The following is a 23,336-nucleotide window of genomic DNA, read 5'->3' on the forward strand; positions in this document are numbered from 1 at the left end:
CCCTCACCGGCTGCGCTGCGCTGGGGCGGGGCAAGGAAGGAGCTCCTGCCTGTCGCTCTCTGCCGCGGCAGGCAGCCGTGACCAGCGCCGGCACCTTGGGTGCTCGTACCAGCCAGTCTGGCCGGGCGTCGCGGCAGCCGCCCGCGCCGAGGAGCAGGCCGGGGGGCTGCGTCTGGCGGGAAAACTGTTCCTGCCGATTTCGCTCGCAATAAGGAAGTGCTCTGTGACTTAAGGACGAACAGTAGAGTCGTAGGGACTGACTGGGCTGATGTTCCCGTCCTAGAACTGTTGAAGTAGGAAACGCCATCAGTACGTGCACTGCTCGCACTGGGCTGTGGGGGAAGACCCGGTGTTTGTGCAGCCCAAGCAGCTCCCACCTGGCCGTGCTTCCCGTGGCGGCGGGACGGGACGGGACGCGCAGCCCGCCGGCCACCGCTGGCTGTGGCTGCCAGGCGCTGGGCCGGCCGGTGAAGAGCGGGGGTCGCCGGAAAGCGCCTTTTCCCAGGAGAGAAACCCGCGGTACTTAGCAAAGTAACAGCGCAGCCGGCATTAGCCTCTTGCATGTCTCAGAGCGTGAACCGCGCAGCCGGCCGCCTCCTTCGCGACCCCTGTGTTTGCAACCTGCCTAAAAACGCCTTCGGCGCACAGGCGCAGTGGCGGTGATGGCGGCGCTCCCCCTCCCGTGCCGCCTGCCGTACAGGAGAACGCGAGAAGCTGCCGCTTGTTTCCATCAAACCGTTTGAGCAAATACTTTTAAGGCGTACAAAGGAGGGAGGGAGAGAGGGAGGGAGGGGGGCGGGCAGGCGGGCCACCTGTGTGGGGAAGCTGGCTCCTCAAAGCCGCCGGGGGAACAGGGAAGAAGCGCTTCAGTCCGCCCGGCTTGCAGGGGTCCCTCCGGGCAGACGTCTGGCTCCCTGCGAAAACCCGGTCACTGCCATTTGCCGCCCCGACGGTCGGGCAGCCAGCGGGGCAAGCCCCGCCGAGCCCGGCCAGGCGAGGGGCCGCCCCGGCCGCGCAGCAGGAGCGGCGAGGCTGCCCCGCCTCTCACGCAGGCCCGAGGCGCGGCGGGAGGCGGGCGGCAGAGTGAGGAGGGGCGGCCGGAGCGGCGGGCGGGCGCCATGGGCGCGCTGCTGTGGTGGGACCAGCTGCGGGCCGGCAGCTCGGAGGTGGACTGGTGCGAGGACAACTACACCATCGTGCCCGCCATCGCCGAGTTCTACAACACGGTGCGTGGCGGTGGCGGCGGCGGCTGCCCGGCCGTGCGGGAGCGGCGGCCGCCTCGGCGCCGGCGGGCGGGGCGGCCCGGCAGGGCGCTCTCCGTGGCGGGGCACCGGCGCCGGCCGTGCTGGGCGGCTGCTGCGGTTGCGGAGCGGCGGGTGGGCGAGCGTGCGGTGGCGGGCCGGCAGGCGGGTGGTGCCGCTGGAGCCCTGGGGGGTCCCGCTGCCTACCAAGCCCTGCCTACCAAAGCCCGTCTCGTAGAGGGCTTTCATGGGAGTGTAGAATGCCCTCCTGTCGCTGCCTACTTCTTCCTTCTCCAGTCCCTGGTACGCCTAGAATTAAAGAAAAATGAGCGGTTTGGTGTTGTAGCTATAAAATCGGGATGTTTAGAGAGGGCTCATGACAAGCTGTTCGGTAAATAGTGCGGAGGAGGCCCCCTCCTCGTCTGCGTCCAGCCTTGTGGCGGCCGAGTGCTGAACTTCTGGCGCTGGATTGCCTGCGTCCGGTACCCGTTTGCACAGGTGTCAGCCGCTTGACGGCGTGCAGGGCGGTGATGGATCAAGAAAAAAACCACCTTAGTGTTTGGAGGCAAAACTGGGTTTCATCCAGGTAGGTTTGGCTCCAAGAAGGCAAAGCTTTCAAGAACAATTTGCCTTGAGGTTGCAGGATGAAGTCAGCAATGTACTTTTGGGAGAAGAAGAGATGTCTGTTTAAGAAGGTAGCTGAAGGGAGCAAGGAGAGGGAAGAGGACTAATGTAATTACTGCTTCCTTCCAGTAAGCCGTGGTTCACCCCTGAGTCCTCTCGCGCCATCCCAATACCTCTCAGCTGCTGGAGAGAACTTGTGAAGACATAGCCCCAACCACAGAGCCAGACTGCTCTGGACCACGCATCTTGGAAGGGGAGCAATGCTCCTTACATCCTGTTGATGTAAAGAATTGCAGTGACAAATTGGTCCACCGGAGTGAGATAATGCATCGAGCTTTCTGGTAGTTTGCCTTTCCATGAAAAACACATGTCCAGGAGTGAACCCTGCAAATGCCCTGTCTATTTTCTGTTCTATAGTGGGTGGTATGCGCACGAATGAGGAGCTGGGGCTTCTGCTTTGCCTCTTTTGTACTTTAAAATGTTCTTTCAGGTTTTTTCTCCCAAATTCCATCCTTGTCTGAGCTGTCTTTCCCTTTCAAGCTGTTTCTTTGACAGCTAACACCCAGTGGAAGAAAGAAGTAGGTGTCTGGGTTCACTCACTGGAGGGTGCTGCACATATAAGAGCAAGTAATTCCACGGCACATGGTGTACATTGCTAACCTGTTGTTTTTTCTTGTAGTTTGCTGCCAAAGTCGTCTGGGTGGTGGCTGGTCTGTGCCATTGGACAACTTTGAGGGTGTGTGGGGGAAACTTCTGCTTTCTTTGTGTCTGATGTCACTGTTCAAGAACCAAAAACAAAGGGAGGAAAAGGTCAGGATAAACAAGTTTCTTGAGGACAGCAAGTGTGTTCTGGAGCCAGCTACGCAGGGGGATGGGTATCCTTCTGACTGTACTGAGCTGATTAGCAGTGGTATAGCAGCTTGCAAAATGCTAGGAGCTGCAGGTATGTCTGGATGAATAACTGAGGTTCCAGACAGGTTAACAGAGAGACACGGCAAAAAGTTTGCGCCGAAGCCCGCTGTACTGTGGCAGCTGTGTACAGATCGGTGAGCTGTACACCGAAAGGGGAGGAAAAAAGAGGCTCCATTGAGGGTAGTCATGTTTAGCCTCTCTTCAGTAGTAACAAGCCATTGTAAGGGTTTGACTTCTGCGTTAGCAACTTCTGAAAATTAAGACAGTGACTCACAGTGGATTGATGGAGTTGTGTGACTGTGTCCCCAAAAAGCCAGATGCTCACAGGACAGTTGGGAAATTTTGGCCCTACTCTAACAGGCACCTTAAGTGGAGTCTAAATTTTAATCCTTCTGAGATGGTTCAGTTCTGAGTCTGACTCAAACCCTCTTGAAGTTTCAGGGAGGACTCTTCAGCAGACCTGAATCTGGCATCTGGGTCCTTAAGCTGTAGATTAAAACCTTGCTAATCCGCATTTTAAACTGTCATGGCTGAGGTCAGAGTTGTAGTTGAGGTCTCACGCAATATTCATGTAAGCACAAAACTGGAACAGCTTATCTAAAACATATTTTTAAGAAATCACTTATTTATTCTGGTGGGACTCAATCTTCGTCTGTTATGCATAAATTTAACTTGATTTACTTAAAAAGCAAACCAAAGCGCTCAACAGGATTAAATCAGTAGGAGAATATCTGTTCAGAGGTTTTTTACAAATTGATCAGACTAATTTTTTAAAACACACATGAGATAGATTGATGTGATTTTGTGTTCAGGTCTTACACTCTTTCAGTAAAGAAGCCACAAAACACTTTGTAACTCAAATTGAAACAATGGTTATAGGAAAACTAGCTTTTTCTTTGGTTTTGTTTTGGTTTTTTTTCCTGAAATGCATAAAGTATTGTGTCCTGATGCAGTGTAACCCTACTCCAGAACATAAACAAATGCCTCCACATGATCAAAAGAATTTACCCTGTGCAGAGGTATTTACAAAAAAAGCTGTTGTGTTTTAAACATGCGAAAACAGTAACTTTTTTTTTCTGTTGCTAGTAAAGTCAGTACTTTGCAGATCAGTGTGTTGCATTCAGTTGTGCATGTAATACCTATTTCTTGCCAAATTTCCATTTAAAGAGGGAATAGTCAGTGTTTTTATTCCTCTTCTTTTGTTCCCTAGTGGCATGGAGATAAAAGTTTTAAAAAGCTATCAAATAGTCGTATGAGTGTGAGAGAATGCTCGTACTCTCTCTACATCACCTTTTTTCCTACAAAAGTCTTTCATTGTATGTGACTGGCATGCTCATAGATCAGGATAGAGAAGATACAAACCCTCTGAACTCACAGAGAGGTACTTACTCCATTTTTGCTTTCTCCTCACAAAGAGTTAGTGCAGTAAGTGTTGCCATGGTGGTTGAATGCTACAGCTGCTGGCTGGGAGATGAACCAGATAGTAAAGAATACTTGAGCTTTGGTAGGACTGCTGGCAACATCCTGTATCAGGACTGTGGCCAGATGTGAGTGACATTATGTGGTCATAATCTGAGCAAGCCTCTGGCATTCCATCTGTGGCCCATGTCCTATGTTGCTTTCTTACAATTAAGTATTTGGAAATTAAAACTAAAGGTCCAGAATTATATGAAGCCAGAGGATGGACTGTTATTCATGGGCTGCTTACCTTTTTTCCAGAACTGTAACTTTTAATCGTTGCCTTTTGCAGATCCCAGAGGAAATTCTCTGTACTCCTGTTATTAATTTTTGCACTAATCTTAACTGTATCAGCATTTGAATTGTACATTATCAAACTATGCAGGCCGGTTGTGTATTATGCAAAAAATTGCACGTGCAACATACTTTCTGAAACCAGAGCCAAATGGATAGGTGCCTCACATGCTTGGGAAGGGTGGTGTTAATAGTTGCAGTATATCTAAGGGTGTGGTCCTCGCAGGGAGGCATGCTCGTATCAGAGAGTGAAAAACAGCAGGTCAATTCTTGTGGTGATCTAGTTGATGCTGAACTTGAAACTAAGAGAACTTAAGCACCGTGTTTCAGAAAATGTTCCAGAATGCTGATTTGAATGTAATTTGTGGAAAATATTATTTGTGGAATATGAAAGACAGAACTAAGCTATTCCATGAAAGAGATACATGATTATCACATTTTTTGTAAACTTAATAGAAAAGAATTTCAGTACTAAAATTATTTCAACTTTTACGGTTAGGAAGTTCTCCTTTTGGCCATCGCAAAGAGTACAAGTCATGGCCAAGCTCCAGGTTGCAAGGGTTTTCTTGCATTTACAGGCCGGACCTTAGCATGAACGGGAGTTCAGTGCCAGAAGAGCACTACTGTAGGGCAGAACCGCTCCCTTGTTGTCTAATCACTAGTATAAACCTGTATTGCTACAGGTATGTAAGTAGGTGTGTTTCCTTTCTCATCCTGTTCCTAGGCAGAATAAGGACTTTCTAGCCAAATTTTTATATACTGCGATTACCTGGTCTGATTTTCTTTGTTGGTCAGTTCTAACTGTAGAGATAGAAAGGTTTTCTTCCACAGCACTTTGTTTATAACCATCTTTTATTCCCTTTGACACGTCTCTTTGGCCTAACTGTGGCTAAAAGCCTAAAATGTGTAGAGCACTCCCAGATCCCCAGAGGACTTGTCATATTCCGTCATCCCTGCTACCAGTGACTGTGTATGCTTCCTACCTGTTTGGGGTGAGGGGAGCTCTCCTGCTCTGTGCTATCAGCACGTCACACACTGGGATCCTAGTCCATGGCTGTATTCCCAATGTTGCTAACGGTCTCTGCTGCACAGAGCTGGTGTCTTTTTTATGAATGGAAGAAGCTTGAGTGAGCGTGTTTGGTTGAATGTGTAGGTCGTTTTACAACAACCAAATTTTAAGCCATATAATTAATAATATTAAGCAAATTGATCTGCCTCTTAAAATCTGTTAAAAAAGGGTATTACTTTATAAATAATTCTTTGGTCTTTACCTTGCCTCCCCAGGGTTGTGCAGTATCCTGCACTCTGACATTGCCAGGTGCCCCTGTTGTCAGCCTTACACCATCTTAATTTGGGAACAACAAAGGCAAAATTTGCCACCTTGGTGGGGTAAAGGATTTCCGTAAGAAGACTCCTTTTATTCCTACTGAAGAGGTGCTTGGTCTGTGACACTGTTAACCAGTTGGTGCCCCCACAGGTTTTTCACATCTGGTTTATGAGGCTGGCCTCCTATGTGGCCAAACACATCGTAGGAGCTGGTAACTGGTGAAAGGATTCAACCCTTGCATCGGTTCAGAAAGGGCAGTCCAGCAGGAGGTGGCTCTCTGGCACCTTTCCCAGGCATGACTGGTTGGTGTTGTGGCCTGACTGCAAGGAGCCCTCTGCATTAGCAAGTCTTTGCTTGGGCTGTGTGCTGTTACCAGGGTACTGTTGGCAGAGATTTGCATAGTATTTGCAGCTGTAAACTGCGTGGGTGATGGCTCTCTCTAAGTATTTTAATGAAATCTAACAGCCAAGACTTTGGAAGGAAGCGCAGCTTGTCTGTGAGGATGTACCTTTAGCGTGAGGGAAGGTGTCAGGCATGAAGTAGATGGTGCTGAGAAACTGCTTCTGTAATTCTTGTCATTTTGAATGCCAGCCTAGGAGTATGTTTTGATGAGCCTTGCAAATGTTAAATGACATGTGTCCATTTTAATCACTGTAAGCTCTGTTCTCAGACCGTGTTGAGTGGTGGACAACAGTAGCTGAACCAACAAATGCCTTCTTCGTGTGTTGTTCTTGAATCCTTTCTCCACTAGATTTTTGTTGATGTCAGTACAAGTTTGTAAGTCTCTGGGAAGAGGGGATCTGTCCCAAAGGAGTGCTCTTGTCCCAGAGTTGTTTTCTACATCCGCTTTAGGGGAATGTTGCTAAGAATGATTTTCTCTTGTGCTTGGGCTAGGCAGGGGAACATGAGGAAGCTGAGGCTGGGGAACTCATCCTGTCCCCTGTCACAGTGTGAAGCAGCAGTAGAGTGTTTCCATAACTGCTCAGTTGTAGTGCCATGGCTGGCCCTCAGCCCTGGCAGCTCCTTACGGGGAGAACCAAGTGATCGATACAGTGACAGCTCCTGCTAATTGCCAGTAAAGTGTTTTCAGCCTTTAACTAGAGAATCATGCTTTGGATTGTTGGTAAGCAAGAGAAAATATGTCTCTGTTCAACTCTTACATATCAAATTTAAAAAAGCTAGCAAAGGTCTGAATTATCAGCCTTTTCACCTTCCTGTAACTAGTTTCAGTCATACTCAGTTGTTTCTGTAATGGAGAACCAAGAGCAAAAATGAAGTGTAAAAGGATTTACAGCTTCAAGCTCTCTTTACCCTGCACGAAAAGGGTTCTAACTCATTTAACTTAGCTTTGTCTTTCAGACCTTCCAGACAATAGCTATTGCTTAGTGACTTGACTTCCACAAAGCTTAACTAGCCTTGTCTACTGCCAGTACTTCCAGTGCTTTTTCCATGCTAGGCTTGACAGCCATTGAGAGGACAGGTCACTTGCCAGGACGTGCTGTTCCTCAGCTGCTTGCTTTTGTAGGCTTCCTGAATTGCAACAGTCTTGGGTATTTGTAGACTCTCAATAAAATTCCTCTGGGAATAGACATGAAAGGTAATTTAAAGATTTCACTAGCCACATAGTACATTGCTTAAAGTTTTTATGCTGTTATTAGTTTAAGGATGTTAAACAAAACAAGTTGATGCTTTGCAAAAACAGCTCAGCTTTGGCAGAAACTGAGGGCCATAATTTGTTTGAACTGGGGCTTCACTGGATGACACAATGTTTTTATAGATGTCTTAGGCAGCCTATGAATATTTAAGGTTTGCTTATTTTCTGTCCTTGTGATACTGTTTTTTTTTTCCCCCTAGATAAGCAACGTCTTGTTTTTTGTTTTACCACCCATATGTATGTGCTTGTTCCGTCAATATGCAACCTGCTTCAACAGTGGAATATACTTAATATGGACTCTGCTAGTTGTGGTTGGTAAGTTGGTTAGTCTCTGTTTGCCTGCTCATGCATGAACTGAGAGAGGAAATAAGTTTTTCCTGCTTGTACTTGATTGTTTTGCAAAACAAAGCGATCCTGACGTCTGCCAAGGCGTTTGCTTGTACTTGCCTGAAGCCGAAGCAGCCGTAGTTTCTGAAAGGAAAATGCCTTTTGCAATTTGAGGTTGGTGGAACTTTGGCCTTAGTTCTGTTCCCTTCCTATCCTTCCTTTGCATAACTTCTTTTGTTTATGTCTGGGCTTACTCTACAGCAGTGCTGACCCTCCTTCCTCTGTTGTTGTTGCTTAAATGAGAGCTTTAAGTGCCCAGCACAACTGAAGAGGATAACAGGTTTTGCATTGTAGTGAGAAGGCCCAACGGCTTAGCTATTTTGTAGATGCGAGATTCTTAAGCTTTTTCATTCCTGGAGACACTGGGAACGTTTAAAGGGATAATCAGAGCCCTGTGGGGCAGTGTGACACTTTCCACCTCTAAACCTGTATCATGGAGTAGTCATCAGATGCTGCTTTTCATCTGTGTCTCACCCATTCTTGCTCTATTGAGAAAATTCAGAAGCAGCATTTGGCTTTTATTTCTTAATTGGTTTTGCATTTAACTTTACCACCTGATGTTTTTTCACACACATCTACTTTTCTAGTAGAAGCTGGCATCTTTAGCTGCTGCTTTTGTAATGTGCTTGCTTCATAATTAATGAGGTGCTGATGATTTGAATTGCCTTCTTAGGAAAGTTGGCAGGTTTTTTTCTGATTTTCTTTTTTTCCTAGCCTTTTCTAGGCCAAATGGTATCCACCATTTGCTATGAAGTTCTGAACATGAACAGTGTGTTTCAGTCTATACAGTATTGCAACTATTTCATATTGTCTTTTGATTGATTCTTCCAGGAATTGGATCTGTTTACTTTCACGCCACCCTTAGTTTCCTGGGCCAGATGCTGGATGAGCTGGCTATTCTCTGGGTCCTGATGTGTGCTCTTGCCATGTGGTTCCCTAGGAGATACCTGCCCAGAGTTTTTCGGAATGACAGGTAGTCATACAATCATACATGCACACTTTCATGTTTCGTGAAACTTCTTATGCTAACACCTAAACCTGCACATAATGGCACTGACTTATCATCCAACCTTACCACTGTCACCGCTCTCTTTTCTTACCGCTATTCTCTTCCTGTTGCTTGTATCTCAGCCCATTTTGTTCAGAATTCCTGAGTCTGCAGTTGCTGACAGTGGAATTTATGCCCTGTAACTTCAGATCTTGGGATGAAGTGACTTGATTCTTCATTTTGTTCTTTTTGATTCTAGGGAGACCTTTACATGAGTAGTTTATATAAGTTGCAGCTAAAGTAAAGTAAGAGAAACCCTCTTTCCCTCTTCCTTTTGTATATCCTAAAGTGTACATACAAGTGGACCTGTGAAAGTCAGCTGAATTTTCATCTGAATATTTAAGGCAGTGGTTAAGGATGGTGTTTAAGTATTCAAAGGCTAAGTGTTTGTTTAGAAGCCTATTTTTGTTGTAAAAGCATTTTTTTTTTCTTGCAGGATTAAAAAAGCGCGTTGTAGCCAGTTTAAAGAATCTGGTTGTGGTTTGTCCCCCCGTAAAAAAATTGTGCTGTAATCTTTGTACATATTGCTCTTTTATGCAGTAAAGAAGTTGAGGTAATGGAGAGGTTTGAATTGCAGCACCAATGTTCTTCTCCCTGAAGATTGCTAAGGCTGCTGCCTCTTGCCTTCTTATACAGTTACTATCTGGGGTAGGGGGGTGGTTTTTTTTCCTTGATGTGCCCGATTGGAAGTTGCTGGGGGGGGAGGGGAGAGAAGGTTGGTGCCTAGATTGACCATTCCTTAAAATAGCTTGTACTGAGAAAAGTGTATCTTGAATTACTGTGTGCAGTCTAATGGCTTTGTCATGTTGGTGTGAATTTAGTACTTCTGCATATTGCAGCACAGTGCTATCAGAGGACACCATCAACGTAACAAGCAAACAGGTTTTACTGGGGTGTTTTGGTCGAAACCATGACTTTTGGACGTTTAGTTCAAGTAAAGAAGACTTCAGAGTCTTGAAGAATTTCTGTGGCTGCATGTAAATTATTCCTCAGAAGCATAAGGGGATCGTTATATGTCATCTATCACTATTTCCTGATAGTGTGCTGGGTAGGTTTACAGTATGGGCCAAGAGGTTAAACTGTATCCTTTTTAAAAGGAATAGTAACACTTTTTGGGTGAAATCCTGTTTCTCTTGAACTTGGTGTTAAAACTATAAATAATAAATCTCCCAGGTTGTAACTGTTTCATAAAAATACTGAGATGAGGTGAAGGATGTCCCCTATCCTAAATTTCTCAGAACACTTCTTCCTGAGAATCTGTCAAGGCAGTTATATGTTAAGGTCTTGATTCCTTTCTGAAGTGTACAGAAGAAACACATAGTGGGCAACAAACCCTAACCCAGAACAGGTTTGGTTTATATTTTTGGGTTTTTGCTTTGCATAGCTAATCCTCTAATATTATATCTGTCCTGTGCTGACTGCTGTGGTCTTCACTTTCTTAATCCTCATCACACTCTGGATTTTCAGTGCTGCAAATGTTATTATCTATAATGACCAATTTGTTGTGTCTTTAGTCATTAAGGTATTCACGGCAGATCAGAACTTCCTACTAAAGTAACTTGTTGCCTTCCTGCAGAAAGAAAAACTTCAAAGCAAAAGGCAGATGAAATGAGCTAGGTGAAGGTGATGACACTTGTGGCCAGAGAATGGTGCTGCACAAGTATACTGAGACCCTACTTCAGACATAGAATTAAGGACAGAAGAGCCATCCTTGGACAGCAGCTAGTTTTATAAAGCTATGGGCCACTAGTTGAAGGGCAGCGTGATGATCCTCTGTCTGCCATAGTCCTGCCACAGACTGGAAATGAGTTGTTTAAACTCCAGACTTGAAGTTTAAACAACAGTTAACATATATTTAATTTAAAAGTTGTCAGGCTGTCTATATAGGGCCCAATTGTGATTTCATTTATGCTGAGAATATACCAAACTGTAATCTTTAACAAGTGTGGGAATCGCTCATGCACTTTTGAATTTGATTAAATGTCTTACTTCCCTTGTAGTTTTCACTATCTTTAAGGCTTAAAAGAAATAAAGGAAAATAAAACAGATTGTAACATGGCTCTAGAAGCTGGGGCATTAATGGTAACAAAATATCCTAAAAATCCATGTTGTAAGCATGAAGAATGATGACACAACACTGCTTTGAGGAAGTACAGTGTCGTGGTTTAACTCTAGCTGGCAACTAAGCCCCACACAGCTGCTCACTCACTCCTCCTTGATGGGATGGGGGAGAGAATTGGAAGAGTAAAAGTGAGAACACTCGTGGGTTGAGATAAAGACAGTTTAATAGGTAAAGCAAAAGCCAAGCATGCAAGCAAAGCAAAACAAGGAATTCATTCACTACTTCCCATTGGCAGGAAGTGTTCAGCCATCTCCAGGAAAGCAGGGCTCCATGATGCGTAATGGTTACTTGGGAAGACAAACGCCATCACTCCTAATGTCCCCCCCTTTCTTCTTCTTCCCCCAGCTTTATATACTGAGCACGGTGACATATGGTATGGAGTAGCCCTTTGGTCAGGTGGGGTCAGCTGTCCTGGCTGTGCCCCCTCCCAACTTCTTGTGCACCTGGCAGAGCATGGGAAGCTGAAAAGTCCTTGATTTAGTATAAGCACTACTTAGCAACAACTAAAACATCCCTGTATTATCAACACTATTTCCAGCACAAATCCAAAACATAGCCCCATACTAGCTACTATGAAGAAAATTAACTCTATCCCAGACAAAACGAGCACATGCAGTGCTGTGTGTAGAGATGGACTTGTTCCTGAGTTACTGTGGGAGGAGGAAGATCGGAGTGTGGCCTTTGGATGTTGCAGCCAGTGATTAGTGTGTATGTGTGCATGCGTATGTATACATACACATGTCTGCTTCAGGAGACCAGTCCAGAAAAGATTTGTGTATATAATTAACTCTGCATGCACATGCAAATCTGTGCAAGATCCACATTCATTTTATTCACATTGTCATTGCACCTCCTGAACACACCTGGAGAAACCTAAATTTTGTTACATTATTAAAGTAATTTTAAGATTTCTGGTTTTAGTAATCGAAATTTTTGAATTAAAAGCAGTTTTTCTTCCCCAAAAAACCCTATTCAGGAGCCGATTTAAAGCTGCTGTGGGTGTCCTGTCTGGAGTTACTACCTGCCTTGCCTTCATTAAGCCTGCCATCAACAACATCTCGCTAATGACTCTGGGTGTTCCCTGCACAGCTTTGCTCATTGCTGAGTTGAAGAGGTGAGTACATTTCTCCTGAACGCACCATTGCCTTCTGAGATCCTTAGGCCACTGTGTGATGATATACTCGACCTGGCTTCCGTGCTTGTGATAGCAGATCAGAAATGTTTCTCCCACATGCAAGCACAGATCTGGTATAAACTTGCTTTGCCAGTTCAGACATTTTTGGCAAGAATCTTTTTTTTTCCCTAGGCCATTATACTAGATCAGATATTGTCTGTCTTCTTACGACATATCTCTTGCTGCAACGTGACCTAACTCAAATTTGTTTGTTTATTGTGGAATCAGGGCAAGGGTTTCACTCTACTGACAGCATTTCTGCTATATAGTCTGCGTAAGGGTGAGGTGATCGCATGATCACAGTTTGGGCACTAAAGGGAATGTGGAGCAAGGCCCAAGCATGGGTGAAAGATGTTCCAGCTCTCAAAGTTGTACTGTGAGTCTTACATCACTTTGTCTTCTGACATGGATAATATGGTGGAGTCAGAGTGACAAAGATAAGGTTAATCACTAGGTTGTAGAGGATAGCTTTCAGTCAGGGCCCTAGAAACTATAAAACCAGAATGCAAATAGCAAAGAACCTGAGACTGATGTTAACATTTTAAAGAGTCCTGCCATGATAGCAATACCAGCAGCTGTCCAGAGACTTTTTTTGCATCTCTTTACCCCCTGCAAAAAAGACCAGACGAGTACCAGCATACAAACTTGTCCTTTCCCCCTCATCTCTAGTGTCTGAGAGGGTTTTTACAACTTATGTCGGCTCTTACATATTGCATATATAAATGTCCATCAAAAGAAACAAGAGTAGAACTAAATGTCTGCATTCTGACTGCTCCCGTTAGAACAGAGATTCTCCTGTTTGCTACCTTACCCTATTCTGCTGCTGCTTTTCCATACAGTGGAAGCCTCTGCTAACAGTGTCTTGTAAAGGTATCCATGAGTCTTTTCTCATTAGACATCCTGCTGAGCAGCACATATTTCTGTGGTCAAAGAAACTCAGGAAACAGTGCACAAGTTAGTTGTAGACAAGAAGGTCAGTAGTTGAAGAATATTGGTGGAGGTGTCTTATTTTGATGAAAGCACCAAGAACTACTGACAGGAAAAATGGAGATCTGGTTGTGGCACTGAATAATTTATGTAAACTCTCTACATATCAGTTTTCCAGGCATGAGCTCCTGAGAAACTTAAAAGGCCGAATAGTTAGTGTCTCATAAGTTGGAATACTATTGCATCAAATCTAGGAATTGGTATGCCTACAGATATTTGCTTTTTAAAACTCCTGAAAGGTCATATCTTACTAAAATGTGTGGAGTTTCCCTGTCTGTTTTTTGAGAGAGAATTAAGGACACAGATAAACCTTCCTTTGAATTGGTGATTAAAAAGGGACCTAAAGTGACATATAGCCCTCTTAATTGTGCATTGGAATGATGTAATACCTATGATATTTTTTGATGTATTCCTAAGTGTAAAAGGCAAATAATTAAAGGGTTTATTTTAAACTATGCAGATCCCTAGGAGATTTAAATGAGATGTATTCTTGTAAACCCAGAGGAGAGGAGTCATCTCATCCCTTTTTGCAGGAGAAAAAATAAGCATTATTTAAAATGCCTGCAATTCTCCCATTTGCTACTGCCATAGTCAGCAGGGGGCTACATATCCGAGTCCTGTCAGTCTGCAGCAGAAATTTATCTGTGAAACACATATTTGGGAAAGGAAGGAGAAAAGCCTCCAGAGTAGTTTCTTCTGTTCCATGCTGAAGTTTGTGATGTGTTAGACCAAAACTCCCTGTTGTTATTCCTGTTCTAGGCTGGTGTCAATCTTGTACAGAATTCTGGTTGAATCAGAGCCACTGTGCTTTCAAATGAGTATTTTCTGCCTCTCGTTCATCCTTGATGAAGAGATAATATTGTCACAAAAGAGCATTATGTTCTTAAATGCGGAGCTGGTAGGGTAGAGTGTATGCCAGGAAGTATTGTGGGTGGGAGATGATCAAAAGAGCAAAAGGTAGTTAAGTGCATACTTGGCCTTGAAAGACAAACTGTAAAACTTTATTCTCATTTCTGTCCAAACAAATCCCTTCATGTATTTCATTTAAAAAAAAGAAAAAAAGGCTCTCTTGGGGGATGTTATCAGGGAGAAAGTGGATGTGGATCCTGTGGTTTGCTGATCCAAGCCAAATGACCATTGAGATTACAATGTCATCAAATTAGTATGATTTAGTGAGTCATCATCAAGCATGTAACTATCTCCATGTGCAGATAGATACTAGAATATTGTTGCTCAGCTGACATCTGAGCCTTGAGCAAGTTTACCCTAGCTTTGGGTCTGCCCGTTCATATTTGATTCTCCTACTAGAAATCTGGCTGCTGGGGAGCCCTGCTTCATTGTCACAGGTTGCTCACAGTTCCCTTATTCCCTTGACTAAAAGGTTAAGCTAGTTAAAAGTTTAAAATATTCGTTAGGGTATAAAGGGAGATACCTGTGTCAAAATGAATCAAGCAGTTAATTGACATCCAGCAACTTGCACTGGTTTGAAGAAAAGCTGTTATGTTTTGTTGGGGGTGCCATGACACTGGAAGATAAAGTTGCTGGAAGTGTGTACCAGCCCAGCCCCTCGGATAGCAAATGGCTGGGGCACACCAGTGTTTGCAGAAACTCTGGTATTTAAATAACTGCTGTTTGTGTTAAACCGAGAACACTGTGCATTGTACAGGCAAAAGGTGCAAATGGAAATGCAAGCTTTGTGGGGTCCTTTCAGACTAGAGTAGGTCTGAAATGCAAGCTTTGTGGGGTCCTTTCAGACTAGTTCTTTCAGACTAGAGTAGGGTAGGAGCATGTCACAGATCTGCGCACAACAGCATGAACAGCTCTTTTAGACCCTCAGCTGACAGGTTCTGTTTCAGTGGTAGTTTGAACGATCAGTGCCTGTGTCTATTGAGAAATAAAAGAAATGGGTTGGGTCCATGTCTCTTGCCAGTGTCCAGGTGGTATTTGCATTACATCTTCTCGTTGTGGTAAAAGCAGTGGCAGATAGGAAGCTTTGCAGTCCCCTGTCTCCTCTGCAAGCTTGTCTTCAGCCCATCTGAAGCACAGTCACTGCAGGTACTGAATACTCTATGATGGGTGATCACAGAAAACCTATAAGTATTGTGCAGATCAGCAGACTCTGCTCTTCTCATTGTGCTTGACTCTTTCTGTGTTAAGAGTAGTCTTTTGCAGTACACCCTGCAGCATCTAGTCTTAAGTTTATAAAAATAAATTGCAGTACCTGATGGTGGTACTGAACAAAACTGTCATTACAGTCTGTACTATTTCTATGGCTAATCTTCAGTTGGGAAAGTTTCTTCACGTAAGCTTTCAGTTTTCCTTTGCAGCCTTGAACTCTTTGAACCATGCAGGTTAATTGTCCTCTCTTCTTGGTATTCAAACTAGTCATATATTGACAGGCATGGTCACTGACTAAAAGAGCTGGATGTTTGAGGCCAAGCCTCTTATCTTAAATGGGATGCAGTTGCAAGTGTTTGTTTATGTCCTTCAGACAAGTCCAGGAAAGCCTCCATGTTCTCAGTACACACACCCTTTCCTCTGTCAGAATGCACAAGTACCCATTGCAGCAGTCTAGTTTTATCTGTCAAATGTACAAAATTGATCCATGCATGTGTCTGCTTAGGTACATCGTTTAGCATGTAAACAGTTGTGTGTCTCACTGAAGACTGTAAATCTGCCTTAGCATTAATGGGAGAGAATTAAGCCCGGTGTACTTAATACAGCATTGTTTTTTGACCAATAACGATTTTCCTTCTTCTTTTATGAAGGGGTCCATGCTGCCTAGCCATTTGGTAGAAGCATGAATCCTCCAAAATGAGGAGGATTTACCAGTATAGTTTTACTGATAGAACTGTGACAAATCTTGGATGTGCTTCTTACTGGGGTGTCTCATAAAAGAGTGTAAGGAAGAATTCATGTAGCTGCACCCTGGAACTTTATAGGCAACTCAAAAATCTCCTTACCCTTTTGTTTCTTCATGCTCCTTGTAGTCTTTTTAAACATAAAGATACTATTTCAGAGGAACAAGCCTTTTTGTATGCAGCACAGAGAATCCGGAAGCCATCTTGGGCAAGCCCTGTCTCCTCTGACTGTGTCTTGGTGGTTTGCCAAATGGATTGGAGGATTCAGGCCTAAGAAAAAAACCATTTTGGTTTATATGCTATATGGAGTATTAATTTTTGTGGCAGTTATGTAGGTGTTTTTGTTACGAAAACAACTATTGTGATATCTTTCTTGTGGAGGAGATTACAGTTTAGCCAGTTGAAGCACTTTTTTGAATTATAAAGATAGGTGTGATGATTTTGAATGCAACATTATTTATAGATGGCTTAAAAAAGAAATGCCAGATCCTAAAACCAACTTGTGCAAAGAACACTGGAGAAAATCCCCTGTCAACAAGATTAGGCAGTTGGTAGCTTCTCTGTCATTAATCCAGTAGCTATAAAGGTGCCTTCTGCTCAGCCTTAGGAGTTTCTTAATCCCTAATGCCTGTTAAAATGTCAACTGAAATAGCATTTCAAGAGTGAAAAAAATATCCTACAGGGAAAACTCTACTAATTCTTCAGCTTGCAATACACCAGAGACAGGTGTACTACTGCTCCTGCAATACATTCAGAAAAGTGTTCCTGGACAGAGCACTCTGTGTATGTTTTTAATTTTTCAGAATGCTTAGCTAGGCTCCCTTAGCAAAGCTCAGGTACCAGTGGCAGTTCTGCTTTTCCACCACAGAGAGGCAGGAGTCATTCTCTGCCCCTGTCCTCCTCCAGCTGAGTAGCTGGAGATCATCTCACATGTGTGGGAGGAAGTAGTGACAAATTTTATCTTATTCATACATGACTGTAGCACAGTCATGTATAAAGAAGATCAGGGACCATCAATACTACTGCAGTGCACACAGTAAAGCTGTGTTTGCCTATTCTAGCTCCCTCCTCCAGGGTTACACATTTTAATTGCTTCTGAGTGTCACAAGGTGAAGTGTCCCTCTAAAGGACCTGTTTGCCAGGCATTGCTCACCTTCCTGATGCAGTGAACGAGCCCAAGAATTGTGTGAAAGAAGACTGGTGATTCAGGGTCAAGTCTACTGGAGTGACTGGATTGGAGCAGAGAGAAAGGTTGGCTGGTGATCTGCTGCAGAGAAAGAGGCATGGAAACATTCCCAATAACTTTTTTGGCAGACGTGTAAGACATAGAAGATGAGTGTGGATTAGAGGAGCCCCTCTTGAAGACCTTGGGACAGAGGAGGGGATTGTGGGGCGCTTGGCATTGACTTGTTTTCCTTCTAGGACGTAGAAGGAGAAGACAGGGGCCTGTAACCCTGATGAAGGCTGACTATTCCTTGTTATACTGACTAGAGAGTTGGCTTATTGGTTTACTCTTGAGATGTAGCTCAAACAAGTCACTTCAAACAAATTCTTTGTTGTCTGATTAGTAGGCTTGGGAGTGCTTTGGGAGGTCATATCGGTGACCTGAGAAGAGCGGTTCATTGAAGCAAGAATTGTCCAAGAGCACTGAATGGTTCTTGGATCCCTAGGAAATTCACCAACAGTTTAACAACAAGAAGAACAAAAAAAGGCAGGAAGGAAAATCCCAAATCATAGCTTTGTTTTTGCAGAAGGCACGGGAGCTGAGCCATGTCTTCCCTTGGCCACACAGGGCTTGTCACGTCCCGGTCTAGCTTTGCTTTATAGATATCAGTAACAGCAGAGCTGCATCTACTGGCACCAAGAGGCCTAACCCCAAAATAGCAAGTGTAGGTAAACAGCAAATTATTGACTTTAATAGCATTTTGCAACCTGAAGATTATATTGATGCCTCCTTTTTCCTGATTTTACTCTTTTGAGCAAAGCTGCACAGTTGTTAGGATAGTTCCAAGATGTGGAAAAGAACAAAGCATCATATAGAGAAATAAAATCGTGAGCTTTTGAGTAGACCTGCAACACAGGTAATGCTATGCAGGTATCCTGGCGTCTGCTGTTGTATTCAGATGGTCAAGTGCAGACCACATCGCATGTGACCACAGCAAATGTTTTGTGCTCTTTTTCTCGCGGGTGTACCTCTATATGAACAAGTCAGGTTTCTTGTGGAGGGAGAGAACTGCAGCTTCGTCAACATGAGGAATTCTGTCTGAGATGTGGATGCCTGTGCTATCTAGTAAAGCATGCTTCTTTGGGCCCTCTGGGTAGAGGCTCCTACCTTAGAAGTTCTCTGGAACTGTTACATTGTACAATCCTAACCTGTAGGGGGGAAAAAATCAACTAACCAATTAAAAAAAACCTCATCCAGTTCCTTTTTTTACCAGTCTTTATGTAATGACAAATACGAACAAATCTGAGCACTTGCTTCATGGCTGGTTGTTCCCAGACAGTGTGTGTAACTAATCACTAGTTGTCCTAGATACCCCTCCCTAGGTATGAGAATGCTTTGATGTTTGCCCACCATTTGCACATTGGTATTTAAGGCAATACCCAAAACACAGCTACTGATTGAAAGGTTTGTTCTGTTACCTCACCACTGCCTTGCATCAGAGACATATTTACTCTAAGTAAAGTTAAGGACATTTGTGGTGGAGCTATTTTAAAGATGTGTGCCTGGCACTGTGAATCCTATCCTAAAATACATACAGCCAAAAAGTATCAAGCTGCCATTACAAAGCAAATTTTGTTTGGTTTTATAACAAGTTCTTTGTGTTTTTCTCCTCAGGTGTGAAAACCTGCGTGTGTACAAACTGGGTCTCTTTTCAGGTCTTTGGTGGATGCTAGCACTTTTCTGCTGGATCAGTGACAAAGCGTTTTGTGAGATCTGGTCCTCATTTAACTTCCCCTATTTGCACTGTGTATGGTAAGTGTTGTGTATAAACTCCATGGTTTGATTCAAATGTGGTATGTCCTCACCACATTACCCTTCTGTGCTGCCTGGTGGCTATTTCTGGTTAGTGCTAGATAGAATTACTGGTAAGATTATAAGCCCAGGGCAAGTCTCATGCTATCCAAGGTGGCAGATTTAGGAGTCTCCTTGGCCTGATCAGATTCTTCAGACACTAAGTTCATTAATTGTAACTGATTTGTAACCAGTTAATTGTAACTAATTCCTTGCCCTACTGGTTACTAAAAATCCCACAGCACTGCTCAACTGAAACAGTGACTGTGAAAGCTTAAACTCCTACTGAGGGTTAAACAACTGAGGGTGAAGTGGGGGAGCAGTGAAGGGATTTGATGCCTCTTCTCTTTTACCACCCAGCAAATTGTGCTCTCTTATTCATGGTGCTGTATCTCAGCATTTCTACACAAATCTGTCAGGTGTAGAGGCCAAAAAGCTGCAGCCAGTTTAGACCTGTAGCTTATCCACAAGGGTAAGCTACGGTTTTGTAGTTTTCCTTATTCTCTGTATTCTTTGCCTGCATGCAAAGGGCAGACAGCAACCCTATGGGGGACTCAGGGGAAGAAGGTGAAGGACAGACTGATTTTAAAGCATGGTGATATATTTGATTGCTTTACTGAAGTGCCATTACTGATTTTTTCTTTTTCTGGGGGGGGACACGGGTGTCTATTCTCAGGCACATTTTGATTTGTCTCGCGGCGTACCTGGGCTGTGTCTGCTTTGCTTACTTCGATGCTGCCTCTGAGATCCCTGAGCAGGGCCCTGTCATAAAGTTCTGGCCCAGTGAAAGATGGGCGTTCATTGGGGTTCCCTACGTCACCCTCCTCTGTGCACACAAGAAATCACCTGTGAAGATCACATGAAGTTGGCCATGGAATGGGGATGGAGTTTCAACTTACATACCAGCACAGACAGTATTTAAATAGTGATAAATTAATAGGGTTGTATTTTATCTTCTTCCTAAGATATGCAGCACTTCAGGTGTAATAGAAAGAGGAGGCAAATGTGTTCTTTCCTCTCACTGGAGAGGAGAGGGGAAGCAGGAAGGCGGAGGCTCTTGAACACTAAAGTAACCACTAGCTTGTCTGGTTGGCTCTGTTTAGCACTGTGTTTTCAGTGTAGCATTTCTCTTGATAAAAGCTCTTTCCACATACCAGGATCAAGGAATGATGTTTCTGCAGTAGGTCACCTCTTGTGCTTGATTCACTTCTTTTGTAACTTCTGGCTTAAGGCCTTTGCGAAAGAAGCCAGTCCAAGATGCCTACGTGCCATCCTGTGTCCTTCTCAGCTCTGATGTTGATGTGGTTGCACATGGCCACAAGAGTGTGCTCGAAGCACTTGCTCTTCCCAGCCTGGCATGTAACATGGGGGCTCCGGCTGTGTATCACTCTGGATCACAGAGTATGTGGTTGCTTCCCTGGGTACAACAGGAGACCAGTGCAAAGTGTTTGCAACTGGGTATCTGGATCAGTGCAGTTAGGCAGTGTAAATGTGGGAATAGCTGACAGAAGATTCAGTCCCTAAAACTAAATAGGAGTTCAATGGTTTTGCATTTTTCTGTATTTCCACTGACCTGTGGACATGTGTATGCTGTGCATTTCCCTCTTACAGAAATGTCACAGAAATCCCTCTCTACCTCTGCAGACATGTTTGGTCTTGAATTTGGTGTTGAAGCTCACACAGAAGTGTGAACATTAACTTCGGTAAGAGCTCAGGTCAGCATGGATTGACAGTGTGATTAAACTATAGAACTCGTAGGTGCCTAGCTGTACGTCGAATCTGAGAGTTAACTTCACACCAGTGCATTGCAAAGTGACATGAACAATAGTCCAGTGCTCTGCTAGTTATACTTAGGAGAAAAGTAGATAACTGCTTAAAAACTAAGCTGAAGACTTAGATTTCAGTGAGCCATGAAATGTGACATAGAGTCTTGCATTCTCACAAAAGAAGAGTAGATTCAAATTTTCTGTTTGTTTTCAGCCTTTTTTGTAAAAATAAGGGATGTCTAGATCCATTTAGTTTTAAGGTTATACTTTGGGGTTGAGGTTCAGGAATGGTTCTTGCAAGCAATTTATGCTAGGTCTGTTTAAAAAATGATGCAAAGCACAGGCATGTTTTTCAAATATTTAGCAATTGTAGCTCCTAATAGCTGCACTCTTGGAGAAAATAGGGTCTGCTTACATTCCACCTAATATCAGAACTGTAAGTGGGTTAAGGCTTTGGATGTACACTTTTATTAATAAGTGATATCTCCTTTTTTAGTATTAGACCAAGAAATACCATTTCCTCTGTGCTTTGCTAAGAACTCTCATGTTCTACTTTTTTTTTATCAATGTGAAAACGTACTCTATACAGTGTCATCTTTAGGAACGTGGCTTTTAACAAGAACTTTGGGGTAAATTAACTTTCAAGCGTTGTAAACGTTCAACCTTTCAGATAACTGTATTCAAATTTATGCTTAGAAAACAAGAGCTAAGGTGTATGCTGTTACACTTAAAGCAAAGTTGTTAGTGGGAGATATGACTATCTTCTTGAGAACTTCAAAGCGGGTAAGTAGCCTACTGTAAGATTGACTGACAGATCATAAAAGCAGCAAAATCTGACCAATGGAACAATGCAGATTTATACCACTTGCTAGCAGATTTATCTGAGAGAAACATGTTTTTTGGACACACAGTCATACAATTTTTGTACGAAACTAGTTTGTAAAAATTCATACAGTAATGTTTGTTACTCTTTGAAACACAGCTGCTTTTTCCTTTTCCTTCCTCTCTCCTTAATTATGAAATGCTCAGTTGCAAACACTTCTCAGGTATTAAAAGTCATATGATTAGATCCTTATACAGGTAGGCTTGCTGGCTGGAACCCAGCTAAAGTTGCTGATGTCTGACATGGCCCTGCTTTGAGTAAGATTTTTTGATATTGTTTGCTAAATTATTATGTTATGGTAAATAAGTTATTTTCAGTATTGCTTGGGTAATTAGTAACTTCAGACATAATGTACTAATCAAAATGACTGGAGCCTTCCTACTTAATATTTTGTTTGAAAGCAACCTCTGACTCAAAGGGCTCTAATCAACCTGCTGTCAGCTGCTGTCTTCTGCTCTGCAGAGTCTGACTGCTCACAAAGAAGTAATTTTATAATTTAAAAGATGGCAGTAGTGCATTCAGATATTGCAGAGGTGAATGAATGCAGGTACAGGCCAAGAATCATCTGCTGTATTTTTATTAACTTACCTCTAGCCTTCGTACTCTTCATAGGAGATTCTGTGAACAAAGATCACTATCTGATATTCAAAGGTCCACTGTAGAACTGGTTGGGAGTATTCCACTGTAACAGCAGCCCACCACTTTTAGATGTAGCTAGTGCACTTTACATTAAATTAATATTAACTTATATGTTCTGACAAAAGCTCCATTTGTTTCAAAAAAGAAAAAACATGTGGTTTTTACCAGATTCACAGCTTTACAGATTTCACTTCGGACTAAGGCTCCAGTTCACCATAACATTAGTACCCAAAGAAGTATGTGATTGGCGTACAGAGGGGTTTGTGCACTGCCCTGATCATACGGAAGAATAGACATGTGCACAAGTAGCCATATTATGTTGGAGTATAAAGTGATGTATATGCACCCTCAGGTTTTAAAGCCCCAGAATGCTTTCTTCCCTTGCTGGCAGGAAGTGAGTGGGTTCCTAGTCCTTAGGTTCAATTAGTATTTTAGTTTAATTAGTGGGATGCAATAGTGTATTGAACATAATGTAGATTCTGTATATTGGTGGGTGGTATTCATCATTCCTTGAATGTTAAACTTTAGGTTATTTAGGAAAGGATGTTTAGCTCTCAGTGATGGCAAACACTTGCCCAATTCGCAGTCGCTAAAAACTCAATAAATAGTATGTAAGGAACGGTGTTGGGTTTTTTTTCCCCATCTCCGTTGAAGCCTGTATACTGAATGTTTGTGGAAAACATGTAATACTTTGCAACATTAAATTGCATTTGGAATAAATATTGTTTGCCTTTTCATACATTGTGTTTGTGGAGAAGAATGCAGCTGCCAGTATAAGCCTTGAAGCATAGTAAGGATAACTTCTCCCTCACACAGGTAACAGCAGTTCTGCCTCTTTGAGGAGGAGGCAGACTGCATTAGATAGAAGACCATTAACTAATGAGGTAGAGATTACTTTGCTGAGCAAACTGATTTTCTGCAAGTAGAGCAAATACTTGGAAAA

At 43.3% G+C, this 23,336-nt stretch overlaps 1 protein-coding gene across 4 annotated transcripts; it reads left to right on the forward strand.

The window, feature by feature from the left end:
- The first annotated feature begins 66 nt into the window (after window positions 1–66).
- Window positions 67–23,103, forward strand: ACER2 (alkaline ceramidase 2). Of its 4 annotated transcripts, none has more exons than XM_072858901.1 (7): window positions 839–1,226; window positions 2,545–2,601; window positions 7,711–7,825; window positions 8,729–8,870; window positions 12,044–12,181; window positions 18,929–19,066; window positions 19,782–23,103. In XM_072858901.1, the coding sequence occupies exons 1-7, from the start codon at window positions 1,119–1,121 to the stop codon at window positions 19,966–19,968; spliced, it is 885 nt and encodes a 294-aa protein (XP_072715002.1). In that variant the 5' UTR covers window positions 839–1,118; the 3' UTR covers window positions 19,969–23,103. The 4 variants fall into 4 exon arrangements, with proteins under 4 accessions (XP_072715006.1, XP_072715002.1, XP_072715003.1 ...); XM_072858903.1 differs by lacking the exon at window positions 839–1,226 and adding an exon at window positions 2,038–2,206; XM_072858905.1 differs by lacking the exons at window positions 839–1,226; window positions 2,545–2,601 and adding an exon at window positions 67–519.
- The last annotated feature ends 233 nt before the right edge of the window (window positions 23,104–23,336 follow it).

The sequence above is a fragment of the Ciconia boyciana genome, chromosome 4, assembly GCF_034638445.1.
Source record: "Ciconia boyciana chromosome 4, ASM3463844v1, whole genome shotgun sequence".
NCBI classification, from domain to species: domain Eukaryota; kingdom Metazoa; phylum Chordata; class Aves; order Ciconiiformes; family Ciconiidae; genus Ciconia; species Ciconia boyciana.